Genomic DNA, 22,986 nt, shown 5'->3' on the forward strand with positions numbered 1-22,986 from the left:
AAAAAAATAAATAGATCTGTGGAAATAATCCGTGTGACTGAATATTTAGTTTTGATGATAATAGTGAATCTCTGAAACTTCTCCAGGAATGAAGATTTTAGTAAGGAAAGGGAGTAATATTTCCGCTTTGCCTTTACTTTCAAAATAGTTCTCACAGTACATATCAGGGAACCAAGCTTCAGATCCTGCCTATCATTTCAGCGCATACACCCAGAAACTGTCAATGTTCATAGAACCTGAAATGGACCACTGAGCCTAGCATCAGGAATTGAACTTTTTAATTTGAAATTTACTTTATTTTGTTTTTTTAATTGAATAAATTTGACATGTAACATTGTGTAAGTTTAAGGTATACAACGTAGGATTTTGATACATTTATGTATTATGCTGCTAATGTAGCAAAATTTATCATGTTGCATAATTAAAGAATGACATTTTTATCTATATTCATTTTACTGTGCATTCAATCTCTATGGCTTATTTATTACTTGTTACAAGTTTGTATACTTACACCATCACTTCTCTCCCTCTCTTCCATCCATCCATCCATCCCCTGGTAACTTACCATTTTACTGTTTGTTTTTTTTTCTTAACAGGCTTAGCTTTTTTAGATTCCACATATAAATGATACCATATAGCATGATATCATCAGCACCTATTGTCTCTTGTCTTTCTGATAATAGCCATTCTAACAGGCATGAGGTACTATTTCATAGTTGTTTTGATTTGCATTTCCCAAATTAGTGATATTGAGCATCTTTTCATGTGTCTGTTGGCCATTTTGATGTTCTCTTTGGAAAGATTTTTATTAAGTTATTTTTTAATTGGATTGTTTGGGGTTTTTTGTTATTAAGTTGATTTGCAAAAGTTTTCTCCCATTCTACAGTTTGTCATTTCATTTTGTTTCTCTTGCTGTACAGAAGCCTTTTTTCTCAGAACTACTTTAGCTATTTAGAGTCTGTAGTTCCACACAAATTTTAGGACTTTTTCTTCTATTTCTGTGAGGAATGCCTTTGGTATTTTGATGAGGATTGCATTAAATCTGTAGACGACTTTAGGTGGTATGGCCATTTTAACAATATTAATTCTTCTAATCCATGCATGGGATTTCTTTCCATTTTTAGTTTCTTCAGTTTTTTTCAGCCAACTCTCGTAATTTTCACTGCATAGATCTTTTACTTCCTTGCTTAAATGTATTCCTAAGTATTTTATTGTTTTAATGCTGTTGTGAATGGGATAGTTCTATTTTGTGAGATGCTTCATAATTAGTGTAAAGAAATGCAATTGATTTCTGTACGTTGATTTTGTATCCTGCCATTTACCAAAATTTAAAATTGTTGATTCTACATACAAGACTGAATCATCAGCAAATAGTTTACTTTTTCCTTTCCTGATTTGGATGTCTTTCAGTTCTTTGTTATGTCTAATTGCACTAGCTAGGGCTTTCAATACTATATTGAATGGGAGTGGTTGGAATAGGCATCCTTGTCTTATTCCTAATCTTAGAGGGATTGCTTTCAATTTTTCTCCATTAAGTATAATGTTAACTCTAGGTTTGTCACATATTCCTTTATTATGTTGAGGTATGTTCTTCTATACCTGATCTGTTAAGGATTTTTATTATAAAGGGTGTTATATTTTGTCAAATTCTTTTTCTGCATCTACTAAGATGATCATATGATTTTTATCTTTCGTTTTTTGGATGTGATCATATTACATTTATTGATTTGCATATATTGAACCATCCGTGCATCCCAGGGATAAGTCCCTCTTGGCCGTGGTGTATAATCCTTTAACGAATTCTTGAAATCAGTTACCAAATTATAGTGGCTATATTTTTAATGTTATTTTCCTTTGACCTTTACAGTATAGTTAAGAGTTTAGTATATATTCTAAAAATGATTCTTAAAAAAAAAAAAGATTTATTTATATATTTGAGAGAGAGAACAGGAGCAGGGGGGAGGGGTGGAGAAGAGGTGAGAATCTTCAAGTGGACTCTCTGCTGAGCATGGAGCCCCAAAGCTGACCCCATAACCTTGAGATCATGACCTGAGCCTAAATTAAGAGTTGGACATTTCAACAAAATGAGCCACCCAGGCAACCCTATTCTAAAAAGATTCTTCTTGTCACCTTCATCAGAATTTTGTGTACTTTTGTCTTTTTTTTTTTTCAGCTTGATATCCTTATTTCAACATTTCTTGTGCAACAGGTCTAGTGTCAGTGAACTTCCTCAGCTTTTATTTATCTGAGAAAGCCTTTATTTCTCCTTGTATATGAAGGATAACCTTGCCAGAGAGGATATTCTTGGGTGACAGTTTTTAATATTTCAGTATTTTAAATCTATCATTCCATTCTCTCCTGACCTGTAGAGTTTTTGCTGAGAAACTTACTTGTTGTGAAATAGGCATTCCTTTGTAAGTTACTGCCATTTTTTTCCCTGGCTGCCTTTAAAATTCTTTATCATTGACTTTTAACATTTTTAATAAAATGTATCTTGGAGATGATCTTTTTGCATTAAGTGATAAGGTGTCCTATAAGCTTCATATAACTATATCCAATCCCCTGTATTTGGGAAGTTCTCAGCTATCACTTATTTAATTAAACTCTCTGCCCTCTTTTCCCTCTCTTCTCCTTCTGGAATACCCATTATTTTTATATTGGCTTTTCTAATGGAGTCTAATAGCTCTTGTAGGATTACATCACTTTTTAAAAAAAATCTAAGTTCTTTCTCAAACTCTTTTACCTGAGTGATTTCTAGATATCTGTCTTCTAGCTTGTAAATTCTCTCTTCTATCTGATCTGATCTAGTTCCAACACATTCTAATGCATTACAATTATTACAGAATTTCTGTTTTGTTCTTATTTAGAATTCCAATATTTTTTATAAACTTCTCTTTTTGGTTTGCTATTTTTATTCCTGAGATATTTTTAGTGCCTCTCTGAGTTTTCTTGGAGCTCACTGAATGTCTTCAAACAGGTATTTGAAATTCCTTTATCCATTAGATCATGATATTCCATATCTTTGTGTTCAGTTGCTAGGAAAGTGTCATTTTCTTTTTGTGACATTGTATTATCATGATTTCTTATGTTTGATGAAAAGTGCCTCTGCCACCACATTGAAAGTAGTGTACACCTTTTGTATTTAAGTAAAGTTTTGTTTAATGTGATTCTAATGGTTCAACAGGTTGATAATTAGGAGTCTTCCTTTTGCCTTCCAGAAGGTGGTGGTATAGCGTAATTTTTTGGTTTCCCTTCTCACAGCTGATTCACAAGGTTGGGAGTCCAGACATTAAAAAAAAATAAAGAAGATGTGGTTTATGTATACAATGGAATATTCCTCAGCTATTAGAAATGACAAATACCCACCATTTGCTTCAACGTGGATGGAACTGGAGGGTATTATGCTGAGTGAAGTAAGTCAGTCGGAGAAGGACAAACATTATATGTTCTCATTCATTTGGGGAATATAAATAATAGTGAAAGGGAATATAAGGGAAGGGAGAAGAAATGTGTGGGAAATATCAGAAAGGGAGACAGAACGTAAAGACTGCTAACTCTGGGAAACGAACTAGGGGTGGTAGAAGGGGAGGAGGGCGGGGGGTGGGAGTGAATGGGTGACGGGCACTGGGGGTTATTCTGTATGTTAGTAAATTGAACACCAATAAAAAAAAAAAAAAAAAAAACTGGCGGCAAGTGGGTGAAGGTGTGTACTTCACTTTTGGAGCTCTGGGTGTGCCCATAGCTGTCTCTATAGAGGGTTCCATGATTGTGAAGGAAGGAGTTCCATATGACTTAAGGTGATCCTATTGCTGGGAACCTGAGGCAGAGAGCAGGAAACACTTCTCTTTGTCTTCCTACTTCCCTCTTAAGAGAAAGCAATAGATTCCCCAGCTGCAGAGCACACAACTGGGTAGACCCTACTCACAACCTTCACCTTCCACTTTCTCTGTCAGAAAGATTGTGCTGGCACATAGCCATGCCTGAAGCAGCCTTCTGTGCAGCTGCTACCTCTGGGGCGACTTCCCTGGCTCCCCTGCCTCCTCTGCCATCTAATCAACCTGTTTTTGGGTGCATGAATAGCTTGAGTGTCCTGGTATGTGGTGCAGAGGCACTTTTCTTTAGTGAGGGATATCTGGTTGTAAATGAAAGGGGAGGGAAAAAAGGAATAATGCATGCTGCCATGATGCTGACCTAACTCTTAGACTTTCATTTTGTTACCTATAAAGCACTTTTTTTTTTCTGACTTGAGAGACTTCAGTGACATTTTGGCCCTCCAGAGATTCATGTTTCCTGAGTATTTGCACTTTGATGTTCCCAGTATTTGGAATTATTTCTACAGATAGCTACATGACTTTCTCCCTAAATTCATTTAAGTATCTAGCCAAGTGACATTAACTAATAATGTCTAGTGACATTACCGAGGAGGCCTTCTCTGACCACTGTTTCTGAAACAGTTCATCTCTCCCTTTTATTTTCTGCCCCTTACCAACTTCATTTTTCTTTTTGGTGCATTTTATCACCTAGGAAACTGAACATTTTTTGTTTGCTTATTATTTATTTTTTAACAAGGGTAATAGACAATTGATCTGTTTTGCTCATACTACTGTATGTTCAGTACCCTTAACATTGTTTAGCATCTTTTATTACATGGTAAGTGCTCAATAAATAATTTTTTAAAAAAGATTTTAAGTAATCTCCATACCCAATGTCGGACTCAAACTTACAACTCTGAGATCAAGAGTCAGGTGCTCTACTGACTGAACCAGCCAGGCATCCTCCAGTAAATATTTTTTAAGGAATGAATGAATCAATAAATGAGTTGTTTAGGAAATGGGATATAAAAATTCTGATGACCATAAGGGTACATTTTCAATTATGCTTAATTAGGTACAAGTGATAGTCAGTGATATGATCTAATGTCACACTATTCTCAGAGGTTCTGATAATTCTATCTACTAACCTTAAGAAGTCATGACTCATGCAATTAAAATTTTGGATGCAGGTGAAAATAAACTATCATATACATTTTCTTATATTTTTCTTGTTTCCTGATGGACAATAATTAATATTTTGTTATTTGCTAGCCAAAATATCCCTACTTCAGAGTTTTCATCTTCTACTCAAGAACTATGTGCATATACTAATAGTCTGGTAATCAGTGCTGATATTAGTTCAAAGAGCAATTTTATGACATATTTTCCTATATGAAAATGCAAGTTTTAATGTTTCTTAATTTTGAAATGTCCATTTTTCAGCATTAAATCCAGATTCATTAAAAAAAAAAAAAAGCTAAACTTGACTATGGAATAAATACTAAAGCTCACACATCTTAAATGTATTTTTGTCATATGTAAGTTCTTATAAATCCAAGCATTCACATAAAAAATAAATTTACTTTATTGTTCTAACTGCATTAACTATATCATTATCATATTTGGGGAAGGCTTTTTCACTTTCTCCCCAAAAATGCTCTCGAATTTTACATGCAAAAAGGTTTTGTGAGGAGTAATTCACATTTATACACTCTCTATTTGTTAAGAATCTCAGATTGATTTGAAAGAATTTTAACTCTCAGTGTCACGATTTTCAGAGAAATTTTTTGTTTGGATTGGTAATCTTAATAATGCAATTATCAAAATGTATTTTCCTTAATAAGAATTGTACACAAGGATAATAGAATCTGTATTCTTACAAGGCCATAAAAACAGTTTTCCATATTATAGAATTTTCTACTAGAAAATTAATTTTGAAACCTTATTTTAAACATACAAAAATAGCATTTTATTAATATAAATATATCTCATAAGTTTAAATTATAATATGTAGTCATTTTAGAGAGAATTAAAGAGAAGGTTATGGCTATTTTGATGGTGATCATTGAGATTGGGAATTAAGAATGGCATTTATCGGGATGTCTGGGTGGCTCAGTGGTTTAGCTCCTGCCTTCAGCCCAGGGCATGATCCTGGAATCTTGGGATCGAGTCCCACATTGCGGTCCCTGCATGCAGCCTGCTTCTCCTTCTGCCCGGGTATCTGCCTCTCTCTTTCTTCTGTCTATCTCTCTCTCTGGGTCTCTCATGAATAAATAAATAAAATCTTTAAAAAAAAAGAATGGAATGTATCGTCATGTATCAACCTGAACATTACATCTTATTTCTGTACATTGTTTTGGACTCACAATATAAAAAAAAATCTATTAACATAAATTGTCAAAAATAATAATGTAACTTTTTAATAGTACAGATCTAGCAACTTCAGGATACTCTTCAATTAAACCAGTCACAAAACTGGAGAGAAGAGTAGTAGGAAATTATATTTCAAAACTAAATCACAGATATTATATAAGGATAAGTTATAGTTTTTATCATGAATATAAAGTTTCAGTAACAAGAATATAATAATCCTTCTAACTTTACATATGTGTTTCACTTTTTATTTCAAAACTATTAGGCTATAATAAGAACACACATCCAATGGCTTTATGTTATACAAGATTATTATATAAGAACATATAGCCTATTTATGTTTTCCTTAAAAATGCTTGCCTGGCATTTTTTTATATTTTTAAAAATTTTTTTATTTATTTATGATAGTCACAGAGAGAGAGAGAGAGAGAGAGAGAGAGAGAGGCAGAGACACAGGCAGAGGGGGAAGCAGGCCCATGCACTGGGATCCCGACGTGGGATTCGATCCCGGGTCTCCAGGATCGCGCCCTGGGCCAAAGGCAGGCGCCAAACTGCTGCACCACCCAGGGATCCCTTGCCTGGCATTTTTAAGGAAAACACACCTGTGCTACAGCAGTCTATTCACTTTTATAATTCTTTGCTTGCAGACATTTAAAGGCCTAAATTAATAGATGTCCACTGTATACATCAACATGACACATGTCCAAGAAGTTCAAATATAAGCACAGCAAAATCAAGTAAAACTAGCTCTACAAACCATTATATTGCTTATTTCCATTATATTAGAATATGAAATTTATCAGTGTACATATTAAAATTTTGAAAATAATGTAGGTTCTTTTTAAAAATAGCAAACTGAATAAAATATTGATTTAGAATCTAAAGAATTAAGTATACATTTTGTAATCTCTAGGGCAATTTTTAAAACATTAAGAAATATATCAAAATCATAATAGTTTAAATTGAATACTAAAATGTTTAAATAATTCAAAAAAAGGCAGGAAAAGTAAAGCAGGAACAAACCAAAGGGAAGAAAAAGAAAGCAATAATAAAACAGATCTAAATAAAAACATTAATAGTTTTATTAAATGTTAATGGTCTAAACATACCAATTAAAAGACAGTAGATTTTCAGGTTGAAATTTTATAAAATCACCTAAATCTAGGCTGTATGAAAGAAATAACTTCAAATACAACAACATTAAAAGTAAAGAGAGGAGAAGTACTTTTTGAATAAAACATAAGGATCCGTTTCTCTATAAAAGCAATAAAAACAATGGCAAAAAGAAGTCAGAATCAACTTTTTCAGAAATCTGTAAATTAATGAAACTCTTACAACAGTCCAAGGAATATTTGAGAAAAACAACTGAATCTCAATAAGAAAATTTGGCTTTGTTCAGTTTTAACTGGTATTAATTCCATCTTTGCTTATCCTTACAATTGTGGTAGTTGTGAAAAACAGCATCCTGTAGTTAGTGGAGAAGGCAGAATGAGTTTGGAGCTATGCCACATTCCATCCTCACAGAATTGTCCTTATCTGACCTGTCTGATAATCACTGAAAAGCCTCATTCTCAAAACTTGTCCTTATTTAACTAGACTTAGAACTCACTCTGTGTGAAGAGCCCTTCCCAGCATTTGACAAATACAGTCAGTGGCAAGTTAGTATCACAACTACTTGAAGCAGCATTACTAGTTGGGACTAGCTGGAGGCTGTCCTAAAAATATTGAAAAACTGGGCAATGATATGTCTGTAGAGTCTTTAAAAATCTCTAACATAGGTTTCTGGGAATCTAGAAAGCCACAGACTGTGCAGGGCTATGCCATGTCTAATAAATACCCAAAAAGGCTATAAAATTTCTCACCTCTTGATGACCTTTATGAAGCTAGCAGGAAGAGAAGGCTAAGGCAGAACTATAAACCCCTGTCAAAGGATGGAAAATGTATAACAACACACATGCACACACACACACATGCATGCACACCCGCACACCCATATATACCATACACAACTCCCCAGCAAAGCTGGAAGACATTGGTTCAAGGCATTTAAGAAAGTATTTGTCCAGTCTTTAGGTGAACATTAAGCTGAGTGGCTGCAAATGACAAGAGAACACAGACTTTACAGAATTAGACCATAAAAGTCATTAAAAAACAAACAAACAATAGGGATGCCTGGGTGGCTCAGCAGTTTGGTGCCTGCCTAAAAAAATTGAAATATGAGAATGATGCCTCATTAAATAAGGCACCTTATTATAGAATTGTAAATTATGTATATTTTTAAAAAGCAAATAGAAATTCTAGAGTTGAAAAATACAGTAATTTAAAAAATTTCACCAGAGGGACTTCACATCAGTTGTGAACTGACAGAAGAATCAGGGAACATGAAGACAAGTTAATTGAGATTATATTTTATGAGGAACATGAAGAAAAATAATAAATGAATGACAAAAAATGAACAGAAATCTGTAGGACACCATCCAGCATATCAGTCTATGCACAATAGTACAACCAATCTATGTACAATAGTTCCAGAATGAGAGGAGGAAGAGAAAGGATCAGAAAGGTATTTGAAAAAATAATATCCAAAAACTTCCCTAATTTGATGAAGCACTTTAATTTTTTTTATCCAAGAACCTCAACAGATTTCAAGTAGGATAAACACAAAGAGATCCACTCTGGGCTACATTATAGTCAAACTGTTGAAAGTCAAACATACAGAATGAATCCTGAAAGCAGCAAGAGAAAAGTAACATATTACATATGATGTGTTGAAAGCAATAGACAGTCAGCCAAGAATTCTATATCCAGCACAACTGTCCTCCAAAAAAGGGAGAAATTAGATGTTTTTGGATAAACAAAACCAGATAATTTGTTAATAGCACACCTGCCCTGCAAGAAACACTAAAAGAAGTCCTTGAGGCTAGGATGATAGTACACAGGACAGTAACTCAGATCCATATACAGAAAAAAACAAACAACAACAACAAAAAATAGGTAACTGCATAGGTAAATAAAGTCCACATAGATTTTTTGTGTGTAACTCTTTTCCTCTCTTTACTAATTTATGAGATGCTGCTAAAACAGTACCTAGATGGCAATTTACACCTGCTAAACAGTATGTTTATGAAGAGGAAAGATTTCAAATCAATAACCTAGCTTTCTGCCTACAAGGTTAGAATATGAAAAAAGCAAACTAAGCCCAAAAGGAAATCATAAGGATTAGAGTGGAAAAAAACATAGAGAACAACAGTTAAAAAAAAAATTCACTTAGAAAGATCAATACAGTTAAAAAACCTCTAGCTATACTATTTTTTTAATAAAAGGAATGCTTAGATTACTAATATCATTAATGAAACAGGGTACATTGCATATTGACCTTTATGGATATAAAATGGATTATAAAGGAATATTACAAACAGTTGTATGCTAAAAAATTAGATAATCTAGAGGAAAAAATACTAATACTAGTTCTGATGTGACACTACCAGAACTCTGTTCCATTGCTGGTGGGTATATGAAATGATACACCCACCCTGGAAAATGGTTTGGCAGTTTCTTACAAAGTTAAATATATACTTATACCATATTGACTCAATAGTCCTACTCTAGATAAATTGAAAACTTGTGTTCATATTAAAACTCATACACCTGTGCTTATAGGTAGCTCTTGTAATAAGCTTGCCAAATACTAGACATAACCCAAATGCACTTAAGTGAGTGAATGGATAAACAAACTCTGGTGCCTTTGTATAATGGAATACTAATCAGCAATAGCGAAGAATGAATAGGTGATTCATGCAACTTGGGTGATACTTAAAGGCCTTATGCTGAGTCAAAGAAGCCATTGTCACATTATTGCCATCTTACTGAAAAGACAGTTATAGAAATGGACTGTAGAGCAGTGGTTGCCAGGAATTATGGGTGGGAGGAGGCATGGATCTAAAAGGATACCACATGGAGTTTTTTGAGATAGAACTATTCTGTACCCTGATTATGGTAGTAGTTACATGAATCTATACAAGAGCATTAAAATTCATAGAACTTTATACTGAAAGGGGAAAAAATCAATTTCATTGTGATAATTTAAGAATAAAATATAATAAAGTAGTATTATGGGATTATATTGGAGAGAGGAGGCATAAATCAATCAATTAGGAAGCTCAGTGATGGAGGAAAAAAAGCTCTTATTAAACTATGCTATAGGAAATGAAAATACAGAAATGTGCTGAAAGGTGTCATTGAACAGAGAAACTAGATAATTGAGCCCCAGATCAGCTTCATAGGCTTAAATTCTCCAGGTTTCCTCTCATATAAAATGTAATGAGCAGTTGCCAAACAGCTACGTTGGTTATTGCATTATTGATATAACCAAAATCAAACCCAAATGTGTCTAAGAAGCCATCTACATATAAAATCTAGATGTTTATATATGGATTATATATTTGTGTATTTTTTCTAAATTAAGTACTTAGAAGGCAGGGACTTCTGTGTTTTACCTTTTTTTTTTTTTTTTTTTCTTTTACAATTGTGTAGGCATAGGTATCCTTCTTGAAGCCATAAAAAATTTAAATGTTGAAAACTTATTTGGGTATAATAGAAATATCTAGTTTTAGTTCTAAAGAACTTAACAGATACCCCAGTAAACGTTTTCACCTAGTAGACTGAAACCTCATATTTCACTATATACTTTTGGATATCATACTTAGCAAGCAGAATGCTAAACTAATGACAGATGCACTATTTGGAGAAGTACCAGGTGCAAATAATTTTTAAAACCTTCTATTTATTATAAATACAGTTTCAAATGTTCGTATCAACTTTAATATGCATCTGGAGGTATTATTCTCTAAGAATCAGGAGTTAAATTGAAATGGAACACATTATTTAACCAGTGAGTTCCATGGCAAGTGAAGTAGAGTGATAAATTCTCACTTTAACATTGACTCTTTAAGATATATTTGAGTCTGTTTTACGGCAGACACATCTTCCAGAATAATGCACACATGTATGAAAAAATTTGGTTAAGACGATCCTTTTTCCATTTATTTTTCCCCATTGCACCCAGAGATTATTATAGGGCATGTGTAAGATAAAACAAGAAATGGCTTTTTGGCCTCAGATCTATAATCTTCAAATTTCTCTTTAGATTCTCTTTAAAAATTTGCTTTGTAACCCTGAGTGGAGGCATTTGATGTGTCACCATTTTCATTGTTCTGAGCTGTTTATATCTCAGCAGGAATAATGACATGAATAGTTTGACTGTTGAGATGTGAAATCAGAGTGAACACTTGTCAAGGCTTTTTCAGCAAAATTAAATGTTGCTAATTTAAAATGGGTCAGAGTAATATTTTTCTGTAGTTTGTTCATTTCATAATTTAAATTTAGATCATTTGATGTACATTTTTACAATTGGTTCATTTCTGGATCATTAAACCTTATCATCAAATAATATTTATTAAGCTTCTGTTGTTCATAGATCCAGAATGACTGCTACATGATAGCAGTTAAGGAAATAGAATATACTGGCTCTTTTAAAAAAAACACACACACACATAGCTCTTCAGCCAAATAAACACTTTTATGTGTCTAATGAACACAAATAGAGCATTTCTTCATTACTCCCATCCATTTGACTCACTTCTCCCTGCCATTTCTGATTCTAAAAATCTATATGGAATTCTAAAGGCACTTTTGAATCATTAGCAAACACATTATTTTATTGCACATTAACTTTTTATGATATACTATAATGTAGATCCACTGCTTTCAGATTTATTTCAGTGTAAGGAAGATGAGGAAATTAAAGTTAAAAGTTGCATTATTTACATAAAGGAGATACAGGGTAAGATTTGGAAAGGAATTGATCATGAAGGAAGGGGAGTAAGAGAAAAAGGCAAACTAAGGAGACTATAAAATTTTGAGAGAATATATGGTCTTAAGCTAACTCCCACACAGAGTGACATACTGTATTCGAGACCCATTGACCCAGTTCTTAGCTAAACGTTCTTTTGGTTAACAAGAGTATATCATTCTGTCAATGTTTTTGTTACTGTTGTTTTTGATTTTTTTTTTTTTTTTGTTATTGTTCAATCTATTTTCTTCACAGGTTATGTAACTCATCAGTTACATGCAGGTCATATACAAACCCAGGTTTGTTACTCATTCGAACACAAATGGTACATAAAAAGGGAAATTTGTTGATGCTTAGTTTTGTTCATCTTGGCTGTGAAATGTGGTAAAGAGGATTGAAATTCATAGTTAAATGTAGCTTTTATCTAGCCATATTTATTCTGTCCTCTTGTAAGAGCAAACAAAAGTTAAATATGTGTTTTTCTAATGAATTCAGTGACAAAAAGTTAAGTATTTACAGATCTTCCTCAGTTTCTTACAGAAAACTTGAGGATATCCCCTCAAGTTGATTATTTGGATATTTTACATATTCTTAATAAAATAAGTGTACAATGAACTCTTACTCTTCTGTAGGGTGATAAAGTTAATTTATCTATTAATGGGATCCTGTATATACTCATTTACCCATTTGTTTTTAAATGCTTCCAAAAGGTTCACTGTCTTTACTTTAAACATCTTACTCTCTAAAATAAGCTTTTATGTTTTTAGCTCTTCACTACACACTGAATCAAAGATGTCTGTCATATCTTCTTCCTGGAAAAAAAGTAAGAGAGAAATTGACCTTAGTGTGACACATTTATGACTTCCATAACTGGGAGCTACTTTGCAGCTCTGTGTCTCCGTCTTACTGTATTTAAACATTCTTTGACATTTCAGATGGCTGTTAAACTTGAATTATATATATGCGTAGTTTATTGCCTGAAATTATTTCTTTCTAGGTAAACAAGATTATAAAAAAACCAAACCTATTTTACGAGCAACCAAATTAAAAGCAGAAGCAAAGAAAACAGCAATAGGGATAAAGGTACCTGTATTTGGTAACTTTAAAATTTGATATATGCATGCCATTTCATTTTCTAAAACTGGATTGCATAAATGTTGAATGCTAAATGTTTTATGACATTTCAAAATCAAAGTCAATGCCAGAATTGAAGGTTTTTATAAAGAGTTTACTTAATGGGAAACATCATTCTGATCCTGAGATTTTTACCGGTCTTAAAATAAAACACAATGTCACATAAGACAGCCAGTTCTATTTAAAGTTGCAATTTATTTTTTCTCTAGCTACTGTAAATATTGTTCAGAATTTTCAGTGATTTATGTGGCCTGAATCAAAAACTTCTTTTGTTTTCAATACATTTGATCTTATGGTTATTGAAGTTTTATTTTTTATAATTATACATATTTAGGTCATTAATATGTATGATTTTACTCTGTGTATTATTATTGTTGTCAGTACTCTCTATGATGAAATTCTAACGATGTCTCCAAACTTGTTCTTTTAGAAAACCAGTGTTTTAACTGCTTAGGGAGGGATAAATGGATCTGAGAATGATGTAAGCAGATATTAATCCAATGTGCTAGCACAATGAAGTTCAACAGAATTACATTTACATTATTACTCATGTCAATTTTTTTGCCAAGTATTTCGAGGTGAATCAAAGTATAAATACAAAAATTAACTTGACAGTTCTACTGTCAAATGTATAAAATTAAAGCGATTAGTATATATACTTTATTGAAATATTAAAATGTTAAAAGAAGATTTTGGTTTTTATCTGGCAGATGAAAAATCAATTTTTCTAAGTTATAGCTTATAACAAATGCCAAGGTATTACTACCAGGCTGTAACAGCTGTTGAACTGCCAGATGATATATTTGGTTGTCTTCCAGAATTTGCTATTACGATCACGAAACACTGCCTTCTTTTTACTCCTGATTGCTGATTTTGATCAAGCATTGCCGTGTGATACGGTATGTTTTCACAACACACTCCCCTCAGTTAGTGCTATGTGTCAGTTTTTAATGAAAAAAAAAGTAAATTGCCTTTTTGTTTAAAAGAGAGATGATTCATCTTTTGAAGTTTTCATTTCACAAGAAATTTTATTCATCTTTAAAATTATTTCCATGACATGATATTTCTAAAAGCCATACTTAGGGGTTTTCTTCTTTGTTTTACAGTTAGTTACCTGATGATTGTCTCTGGTAGTAGGAGTGCTATTTGTAATTTTCCACCAAGGCACTATGTCACTTTTATCTCTCACAATATGGTGTTTTGCTCTTGGAATTTTTCAAAGAAAAATATTGGGGTAGCAAAATCCACTTGTGGCACAATATAATGAGCAGCTATAAATTAGAATTTGAGAAATGGTGCAGCCATTCATTTATTAATATATACATATTCTCTTTTTCATTTGCTCATATAATTTTTGTTATTATTCTAATTTGAGGAAATGACTGTCTTAGAATGAGATAAATCTACCATATAGTGCAATTTTCTAATATATTTTTATGAATATTACAGAATTTGCTTTTCTTTTTTATGAGAAAAAAGTTCTTAGATTTCATTTATGATTTAAAGTATGTACAAAAGAGTTTCTGACTGACATCCAGACAAAGCTCTTTTTTAATAAGCTGGCATATCATTTTGATATGTAAACCTATGGAAAATAAAAATCTTAACTTTAAACATTGTTTACTTTGCTTAAAAAATTACATGAAGAGCCCATTAAAATGATATGGAACTTTTTAGAATCAGAACCATAGAGGTAGTTTACATTTCAAATCTGGCATACTAATTAGTTTGCCCTGTCAAACTTTGATTGCCTTGTCATTTTAGCATAGGATTTTAAATAACGAAGTTTCTTTCAGCAATTGCCATTTAATGCTGTTTAATTTCCCCAGTGAGTGATTTTATCCATATTGATAATGCCAGAGAAGCAACTAAGGACTAATGAACATCAAACATGTTTGACTCTTATTTAGTTGATACAGGATGACCATAATATTATAGTATTTTTATCACTTTACTACTTATTTTTAGAATGAATCATAGTTATCTCTTAAAATAATTTAAATCTATAGAAATATGAACAGCTGCACGGAATAGAAAAATAACAGCAATGACAACACTGATCACAGAAGAAAGAGGCCTAGGATCACATTCCTCTTGCCTCTAACTATTGCCATCATCTAGCTAAGTATACGCTGACATATTTGCAAGATGGCAATTATACCATTACCTCACAGGGTGGTCAGGAACGTTAAATAATACCATGAAAACTCTTAACGTTGAACCCAGGACATAGAATTCATTTATGAATTGTTAGCTGAGAAAATATTTCTTTGAATTAGCCATTACTGGTTTGTACAAATAAGACTTCACTTGGATGTTTGTCAGCGGCCTCAAGATCCCCCGCTTCAACTAAGTCTGCATTGTATTAGATATTATATATCATAAAATGTTCTCAGCTTTGCTGTGGAGATAGTGATATGGCTGTTGTAAAGTTTTCAGAGAATTACATAATTTTAATATCCTTTATATATAGATTATATAAATCTTAATCCTTCATTATTTGTTTAGAAATGCTGTATTATGATGTTGTAGAACCTGTAGAAAGAGAGATGACTAAGACATGATCATCTTGGAGGAATTTATACAAGAAATAACTTCCAGATTTCATTACCATGTAAAATCAACAGTATTGACTGAGAAATCTAGGACTAGAGATGTAAAGAATACACAATACAGTCTCTATGCTCAAAGACTTTTAGTGCCTTTTTTTAAACTATGTTTAGTAATAGAAAATGTTTTGAGAGAACAATAATGATTCAGCATAAGATGTGAATATTACTGGATCAAAATCTGGAATTAATTTCTGTTCAGAATCTATTTTATTTCCTATGTCTTACCAATGTAAACAGAATGTTATAATTTATGACCCAATAATTAGTGCCACCTAAGAAATATTTGCACAACTAATATTTCCTATTGCATTTCTATTTAAAAAATAATTAGGTGATTTTTCAAGAATTGTAGTTTCATTAAAAATTTTTTAGAATGTAAATATCCGTGTTTTCTAATGTTTAGAAAGAAAAAGATAATTCGTATTTGTTAATTAGTTTATTTGAAAGGTTTATTTGAAAGGTGTAATCTAATAAGAGAATAAGTATCAAAAATTTAATTTATCTGTTACATAAATAAAATACTCAAGTGTCAACCAGATCCTGCTGAGAACCTCTTGGGATGAGCCATCTGGAAACATTATTTTTCTTCTTTTTTGTGATTTCAGATGTAAAACTGAAAATGGCCAGGGGGTGGGGGGGGGGTCATAAATGCCTACAGGTCTCTAACTTATGGTTAGTGTCACCAGCATCCTGAAAGCAGTATTTTCAAATTTTATCATTATTTTAACCCTTTATATATCCAGTCCCCACAGTGTTCATCTTCTCAACTTTTTAAAAAAGAAAATGATGCTATTCCTCCCCCATTCAATAGTCTTTAGCCCTACCCCCTCCACCATATATTCAGTAGACTTAATTGAATTAATGGATCCTCTAAAGCTGTATTCTATGAATGTTCTCTACTTCCTACCCTTAAAACCTGTTTTCATGCCCTTGGGTATCCTGAAAATGTAGAGTGAAGATTACAGAGAGTTTTTTGAAGGGCAAGGAGCAGTTGAAAAGCAGCAGTTAGAGGTGATTATCAAATGAGATGTGGATGATGGCCTCCAATCAAGACAAAAACTTTATTCTTGCTTTAAGCTTGTCTGAATGGGGACTGCTGTTGAACAGTTTTGTTGTCCACTATACAGAACAGATGGAGTTTGCAGTTGTGTGTCACTTGTTTATTACATCCTCTTAAAATTAGTAGCTGTGTAACCAGATGGGTCTGGGAGCACAGCTGTGGATATAAGAATATAAATGAAACCTGTCTGATGCTGCCGTGCCCTTTTGAGATGCCAAAGTGTTCCAACTGCAACAAAGAAAAATTCACTTTCATTTGACATTAAATTGATGTATTAGATTTAAAAAACGAAACCTTACAAAAATAGTGGACACTGAGTCTGTCAACCCCATGATTTTTATCAATATTTTTTTTCATAGTCTGGAAATCTAAATAAATGTAAAATGTCTGCATAAGGTACCCATGTGTGATTTCAGCGCCCAGGTAAAAATTTCATGTTGATTATAAACCAAATTTATTTTACTGTTTTTAAAGTTTATTAGGTGGCATCTGTTGAATTAATAATTTTACGTTCTGATGAAATGTAAAATATATTCATGTAAATGCAAATAAACTGCTTCTCCATAAAACAATGCCAGGAATGGGTATGATACACAATTGAAAATTAGAAAGGCATATTAGGCTCTTTAGGGTATGGAACTGGCACTAGTTGCTCTTTTTTTGCTTTTTTTAGCCAAATGATATGTTAATATTGAGAACATTCCTTAAAGTGTATGTGTGTGTGTATACTACATACTGTATACTATATACTTCATATATATATATATTATGTTTATGGAGTTTTTAAGAGATAATAGGATTTTTACCATAATACATGTAGTAAAATTTTTGTCCACTATTTTAACATAATTAATATAATCCACATCAAATCACCAAATGAAATATTCAGAATCAACCTTCACAGTTCTGGTACATTATACTGTATCTTGCTTCATGAGCGAAGAGTACTCAGTTTTGTTCCCCTACATTATGAACTATAAAATTCAGAGTTTAAAAATTAGAATTTCAACAAAATAATACTTAAAAAAGCTTTACAGAGACATAATTTAGAAACTGGTTGTAATAGTTTCTTCCCATTAGAAAAAGAAAGATAAACCAGTGTCCAAAAGCTACAACTAATAACAAATTTATTGAAGCAACAAATAAAGTCAAACATACTCAGATAGAGAACAGGGAAACTATGTAGGCACAAACTACACTGCATGCACTCAACACCTTGATATCCCAACTATGAAAGTATGTTAAAATTATGAAGTTTGATTTTACTATTAGAAAAGCACAAATTGCATAGAAATAATAGTAGAAATCAGTCGCCCACTGATGTACTTGTTTTTGCAGTCGGTATTAAGTATACTTAATGACAAGAAGTGTTAAACAAATAGAATGTGATTAATTAGGTTCAAATTATTATTCTGGATGATAGAATTAGGTTGCTATTTTCTCTGATGAAACTTATAACATGAGCCAATCTCTTTTCATCAATTTCAAACCTACTTTTTTTTTTTTTCCCCTCCTCAGGAAGTTGGCCTCGTACTTGCAGCTATATTGGCCCTCCTACTGGCTTTCTATGCTTTCTTTTATCTCAGACTGTCCACAGATGTTGACCCTGATCTGGAACGAGATGAAGATTAGCTGAACAGCAATCAATGCATTAAAGGGAAATAATTTTATAAAAGTACCCCTTGGGACCAATACTTTTTCTAAAGTACTGAAACTGGAACATCTTGAATTCTTTCTGCTGGTATTTTCAGTTTTCAGAAACATCTTTTTAAATAGTTGCATAGGATATCAAGAAAAGAACCTTACCTAGCAACGTAGTATAATGTATGCTACTGGATACTTTTATAAATCTTTCTACTTTGACAGGCAACCTATTCATGGTGCGTTTAGATTAAATGGAAAACAGATCCTAAATTCTTCGGATGTCTCAGCCAATTTATGTGTATAACTCCATCACTTACAGATTACTAAATCTATTTTTGTCCCATATACATCATAAGTAAAAGTATATATCCTCATTTACAGAAACATTCTCAAATCACATTCAGAACCTAAGAAGGAATGAAAAGTCATGGGAAATTTTTCATTTTACAAAGAAGCCCTGCTTTCTTTCCAGACATATTTTATATCATTAGAGAGACTATCTGCCATACATCTACAGTAATCTTTTTCCTTCTTTGCCAACTGTTCAGTGCACATGTGCTCCATCAGAAATGGCACCTGGATGACAGAAGCTCAAAGAGTCACATATGTCTGTAAAATAGAGTTCCTTTCCTCTTGGGCTGTCTGAACTGGTGTAAATAGAAAGTTCAGTTGATCTTGATTTTAATTAACTTATTATTGTATTAGTATAAACTTGGAATTCTATTTTAATTACGTTGTTCTGGCTGCTTGCAGTATCAGTTTGCCCCTCTTGTTAGGGAGATATGTAACAATCTGTCATTAAGTTGTGCAGTTCTGTTTTGATTTTTTTCTCCTTCCCACACAACAGTAACAGAAGTCCTACCTATTCAGAATCATTTTCTTGGATTGTCTCTTAAATCTAAACAATACAAAGTTGGTTTACAAAATTACGCTTTGTCTCTTGAGAGTTAATCAATTAGAACTGTTTCGTGGAAAATAAATAATACAAGAAGATAATATGTCTTCTATTACTCACATATGTGATTTCTTGTTTACATGAATTTTCAAGGTACTTTGCATTTGTTGGAGTATAACAATCAATATAGTCAATATTTTTATGGGTAATGGATTTTTTTAAAAGGTATTTTTAGAACACACAAATACGTAAAGCTTTGAAAATGGGAAAATCTGTGTCCACAGCAGACTTGTTAGCTACTGCCTTATATAAAGATGTATAAAAGATTAATAGTTTAAAACATGCGCAACAAAGTGTTTTATATCATAGATACTGTACTTATGAAGAGCAAATAAAATGTTAAGATTATTTCCATATTTGCCAAGAGAAGAAAGCTTTGATGAATACCCTCGATATTCTTTGAGACTTTTGCAAATAGTTGAATAGGACTGTGTAGCATTATTTTCTGTAGAATTTTTTCAAATAGCATAATTTATTTCATCAATGTGAAAACAGCCCAAAGTTCCAGTATCCTCACAGATCATTTATGCCAAACATCTGAGGGCAAAATTTAGCCAGTGTTATTTACTGGATCCTACCCCTTGAAATCACAAACACATGAGACAGACCAAGAGTTCTTATACACTCACCACAGCAGACCAATCCAAGTGGCATTTTTAGGAAAGGTTGCAGCATTTAATGCCATGTGGTATGTCTGTTCGAGAAGTGGGTGGAAAGGGAATATCCAAGCTGGCATTTTGGATATGATGGGCCTTTTCCTTTCCTGAGTGACATGCCACATGTCAAGAAATACTGCTTTTCCCCCACTCCTATCACATTTACGTGAACAATTTTCATTTAGTTACTTTACCTCCCATATGGTGTTAAAAAGTCAGATTCAATAGAGATTATTTCTAATTTCAGTAGTAATTTAAATGAGAAGATATGTAATAATTGTTTATTAGATACCTATCCAAGTGAAATATAACCAAATTTACAGTATTTAAAATAGGTGAATATGCTCTTGGCGATATCTGAAAATTCATTACCCTGAAAAAAAAATTTACTCTTCCCTTCTGTTCTTGAGGTATTCTCTTGAGGGAAAAAGGTTGTTTCTGATAGTAATAAATATTGATCTATACATAGTATAATTATAGGCTAGTTTGATTACCTCATTTTACCGACACCCTGAGTCTCTGGCTAGTTCATTTGTGCAGTTGACTTATGATGGCTCCAGAGAACCGTTAAATCCGTTAAGTCCCACTCTGATTTTAACAAATAGCAGGTAAACTGAGACAATATATGTTTATACAACACTGTTTTCATGAAATGCAAATTTTTCAAACTCACATTAACTGGGAAGCAACCTGTAGAGAAATTCCAGCTTGAAATCAGGTTTGAATCTTTGAAGATGGAGAGGTGATGTCCGGCCTGCATTTTCAGGGGACCACACTTCTGAATAGTGACTGATGTCTGACAAAAATCTAAGACTGGCATCAGACACATATTTTAGGTGTGGGTTTTTCTCCTCCAGCAATTCACTGCTCAGAGTGATTCAGAAGACAAAAAACAGAAAAATTATAAGGACTTTTCAGAATGTTAGAATCTATTTGTTAACATGCTCTGCAGGATCAATTTCAGCTAATGCAGCAGAGTTTACATACAGCCTGTGGGGTACTGTGAATGGAGCTAGAAGAGTTACTGGTTCTTACTCTGCGTGCAAAATAAACATCTATAGATTCACCTGAGAAGAGATACTGTAAAAAATATAACCTCATCCAGGATTTCTTTTAAAGCAAATGAACAAAAAGCCTATCATTGTACCCATGGAGAGTTTGTTTTCAGGTGGCACATACTTGAAGATTTTCCGTCTTTTCAATTTTTCTGAAATACTTCTACCCCAACCAATGATTGCAAGATCCTGAAAATATGTTCTTATTCATTTCTGTAATTCCAGTAGCATAGTGATCTGCACATATTGAATAAATGCATGTCAAAATTTAAGTTAATTTCTTTTAGTCCTCTCAGAATCTGGTACAGTTGCTGCATGTAACAGATAATCAAAAATTATTTGCATTTAATAAATAAAACTTAGAAATCACTATATTAATCAACTCAGCATTTAGCATTTATGATCATCGAATGTTCTGGGACAAATATATGTTTCATCCTGTTCCTTTTTAAGATCAAGACACCTAGTGTTAAGTTTACTGCAGAACAGAGACGTTGCTCTTTTCTAGGAAATCAAATATGTTATTTTTATCTTAGTATTGTTAAAAACCACACTGTTTTTAATTTGACCTAGTATACATCCTCATACCCAATGAAAATAAAACTAAATTGTCATTATGCTTATATTTACGTGAATGCTCAAGCAGTATATTTTCCAGATTCTAAAACAATATAGTCAATGATAATCCAATAAACTATGCTTTATTTAGATGGGCTTCAGAAATAAAACTTGTAGAAATTAAACTTAGAGAATTTTCATGTATTTCATCCATAATGTAAGGTTGTTGAGCCAGAGACTATCTAAGATAAGTGCACTTACCTTGGGCTTCTCTAGGGAGATTCCTACCATTTCTCCCTTAGCAGCACTGCCTTCTTTTATTAGAATTGCTCCAATGCAGCCTGGATAGAATGATGTTTGCTAGATTTTGTTTCACTGACATCATATCTAGAATCAGTGCAACCCACAGTAAGAAAAAAAAAAAAACTAGCAGATGAATTCAGTGCCAATAGAAACATCCTTACGATTTTATTTTGTATGTTAGTGATGCAGGTAAGTATGAAGGAAACTGGGAGAGCTACTCAAAGAATTATACCAGTGTGGAAATATCCAGAATGGGCCAGTAAATTCATTTAAAACAATTGAACTGCTGCCCTATTCAACATAGTGCCTCATTCTTAAATAATTTTTTTTTTATCCTTAGCAACAGACATGAGATCCTTATTTCAAGAAAAATAAGATACTTTACATGCCAGAAGATTTTTTGATGACAGTACCCCCTCCTATTCTTCATTTTTTAAAACAACAACCAAATTGGTGGGGAGGCAGCCAAAATTTGAGGTACCAATGCCTCTCGAACAGATGTCGCACCATTATTTTTTAGCTCGTTTAGATGAATAAACATGTTAAACTGTGAAGTATTACATTTTAGATTTTTTCATTAAAAAAAGAGACAATCTGTTTACTGTCCTAATTGAGACAACAATCCTTGTGGTTGCCAGTTTTGGCAGTCATAACAATGAACTATAAATATTTGAACCAACCAAGTAAATGGTGACTATAAAGGCTATAGCATGTGTAAAGTTCTGTTTTCATGGGCACCCATCTTAGTATGCCTTTTTTTTTTTCTGACTTCTTCAAATACAATTGTGTAAATCTGAAGTTTCATGGTAAGCTTAAAAGAAATTGATTTCAATATCTAATTTCGTTCTAGTTTATTATCCTTTTTAGCGTTCAGCTATCCATCTGCTAACAAATTGCTACTGCAGTTGCTCTACTGAATGTGACAAGGCAGGTCTTTCATTGGATTGCCTTCTCTGTACATCCTAGGATAACA

General features: G+C 32.7%; 1 protein-coding gene across 19 annotated transcripts in view; it reads left to right on the top strand.

Moving 5' to 3' along the window:
• Nucleotides 1-21,521, top strand: part of TRIQK (triple QxxK/R motif containing) — an 84,848-nt gene extending 63,327 nt beyond the window's left edge. For 16 of the 19 annotated variants that reach the window (XM_077876272.1, XM_077876273.1, XM_077876275.1 and 13 more), the window contains 4 exons: nt 13,034-13,119; nt 13,989-14,069; nt 16,734-16,793; nt 18,361-21,521. In XM_077876272.1, the coding sequence (XP_077732398.1) occupies nt 13,034-13,119; nt 13,989-14,069; nt 16,734-16,793; nt 18,361-18,474 (341 nt within the window). In that variant the 3' untranslated portion in view covers nt 18,475-21,521. The remainder of the gene's footprint in view (nt 1-13,033; nt 13,120-13,988; nt 14,070-16,733; nt 16,794-18,360) is intronic. The other 3 variants (XM_077876274.1, XM_077876277.1, XM_077876292.1) reach the window with 3 other exon arrangements.
• The last annotated feature ends 1,465 nt before the right edge of the window (nt 21,522-22,986 follow it).

This window comes from Canis aureus, chromosome 28 (genome assembly GCF_053574225.1).
Source record: "Canis aureus isolate CA01 chromosome 28, VMU_Caureus_v.1.0, whole genome shotgun sequence".
Lineage (NCBI taxonomy): Eukaryota > Metazoa > Chordata > Mammalia > Carnivora > Canidae > Canis > Canis aureus.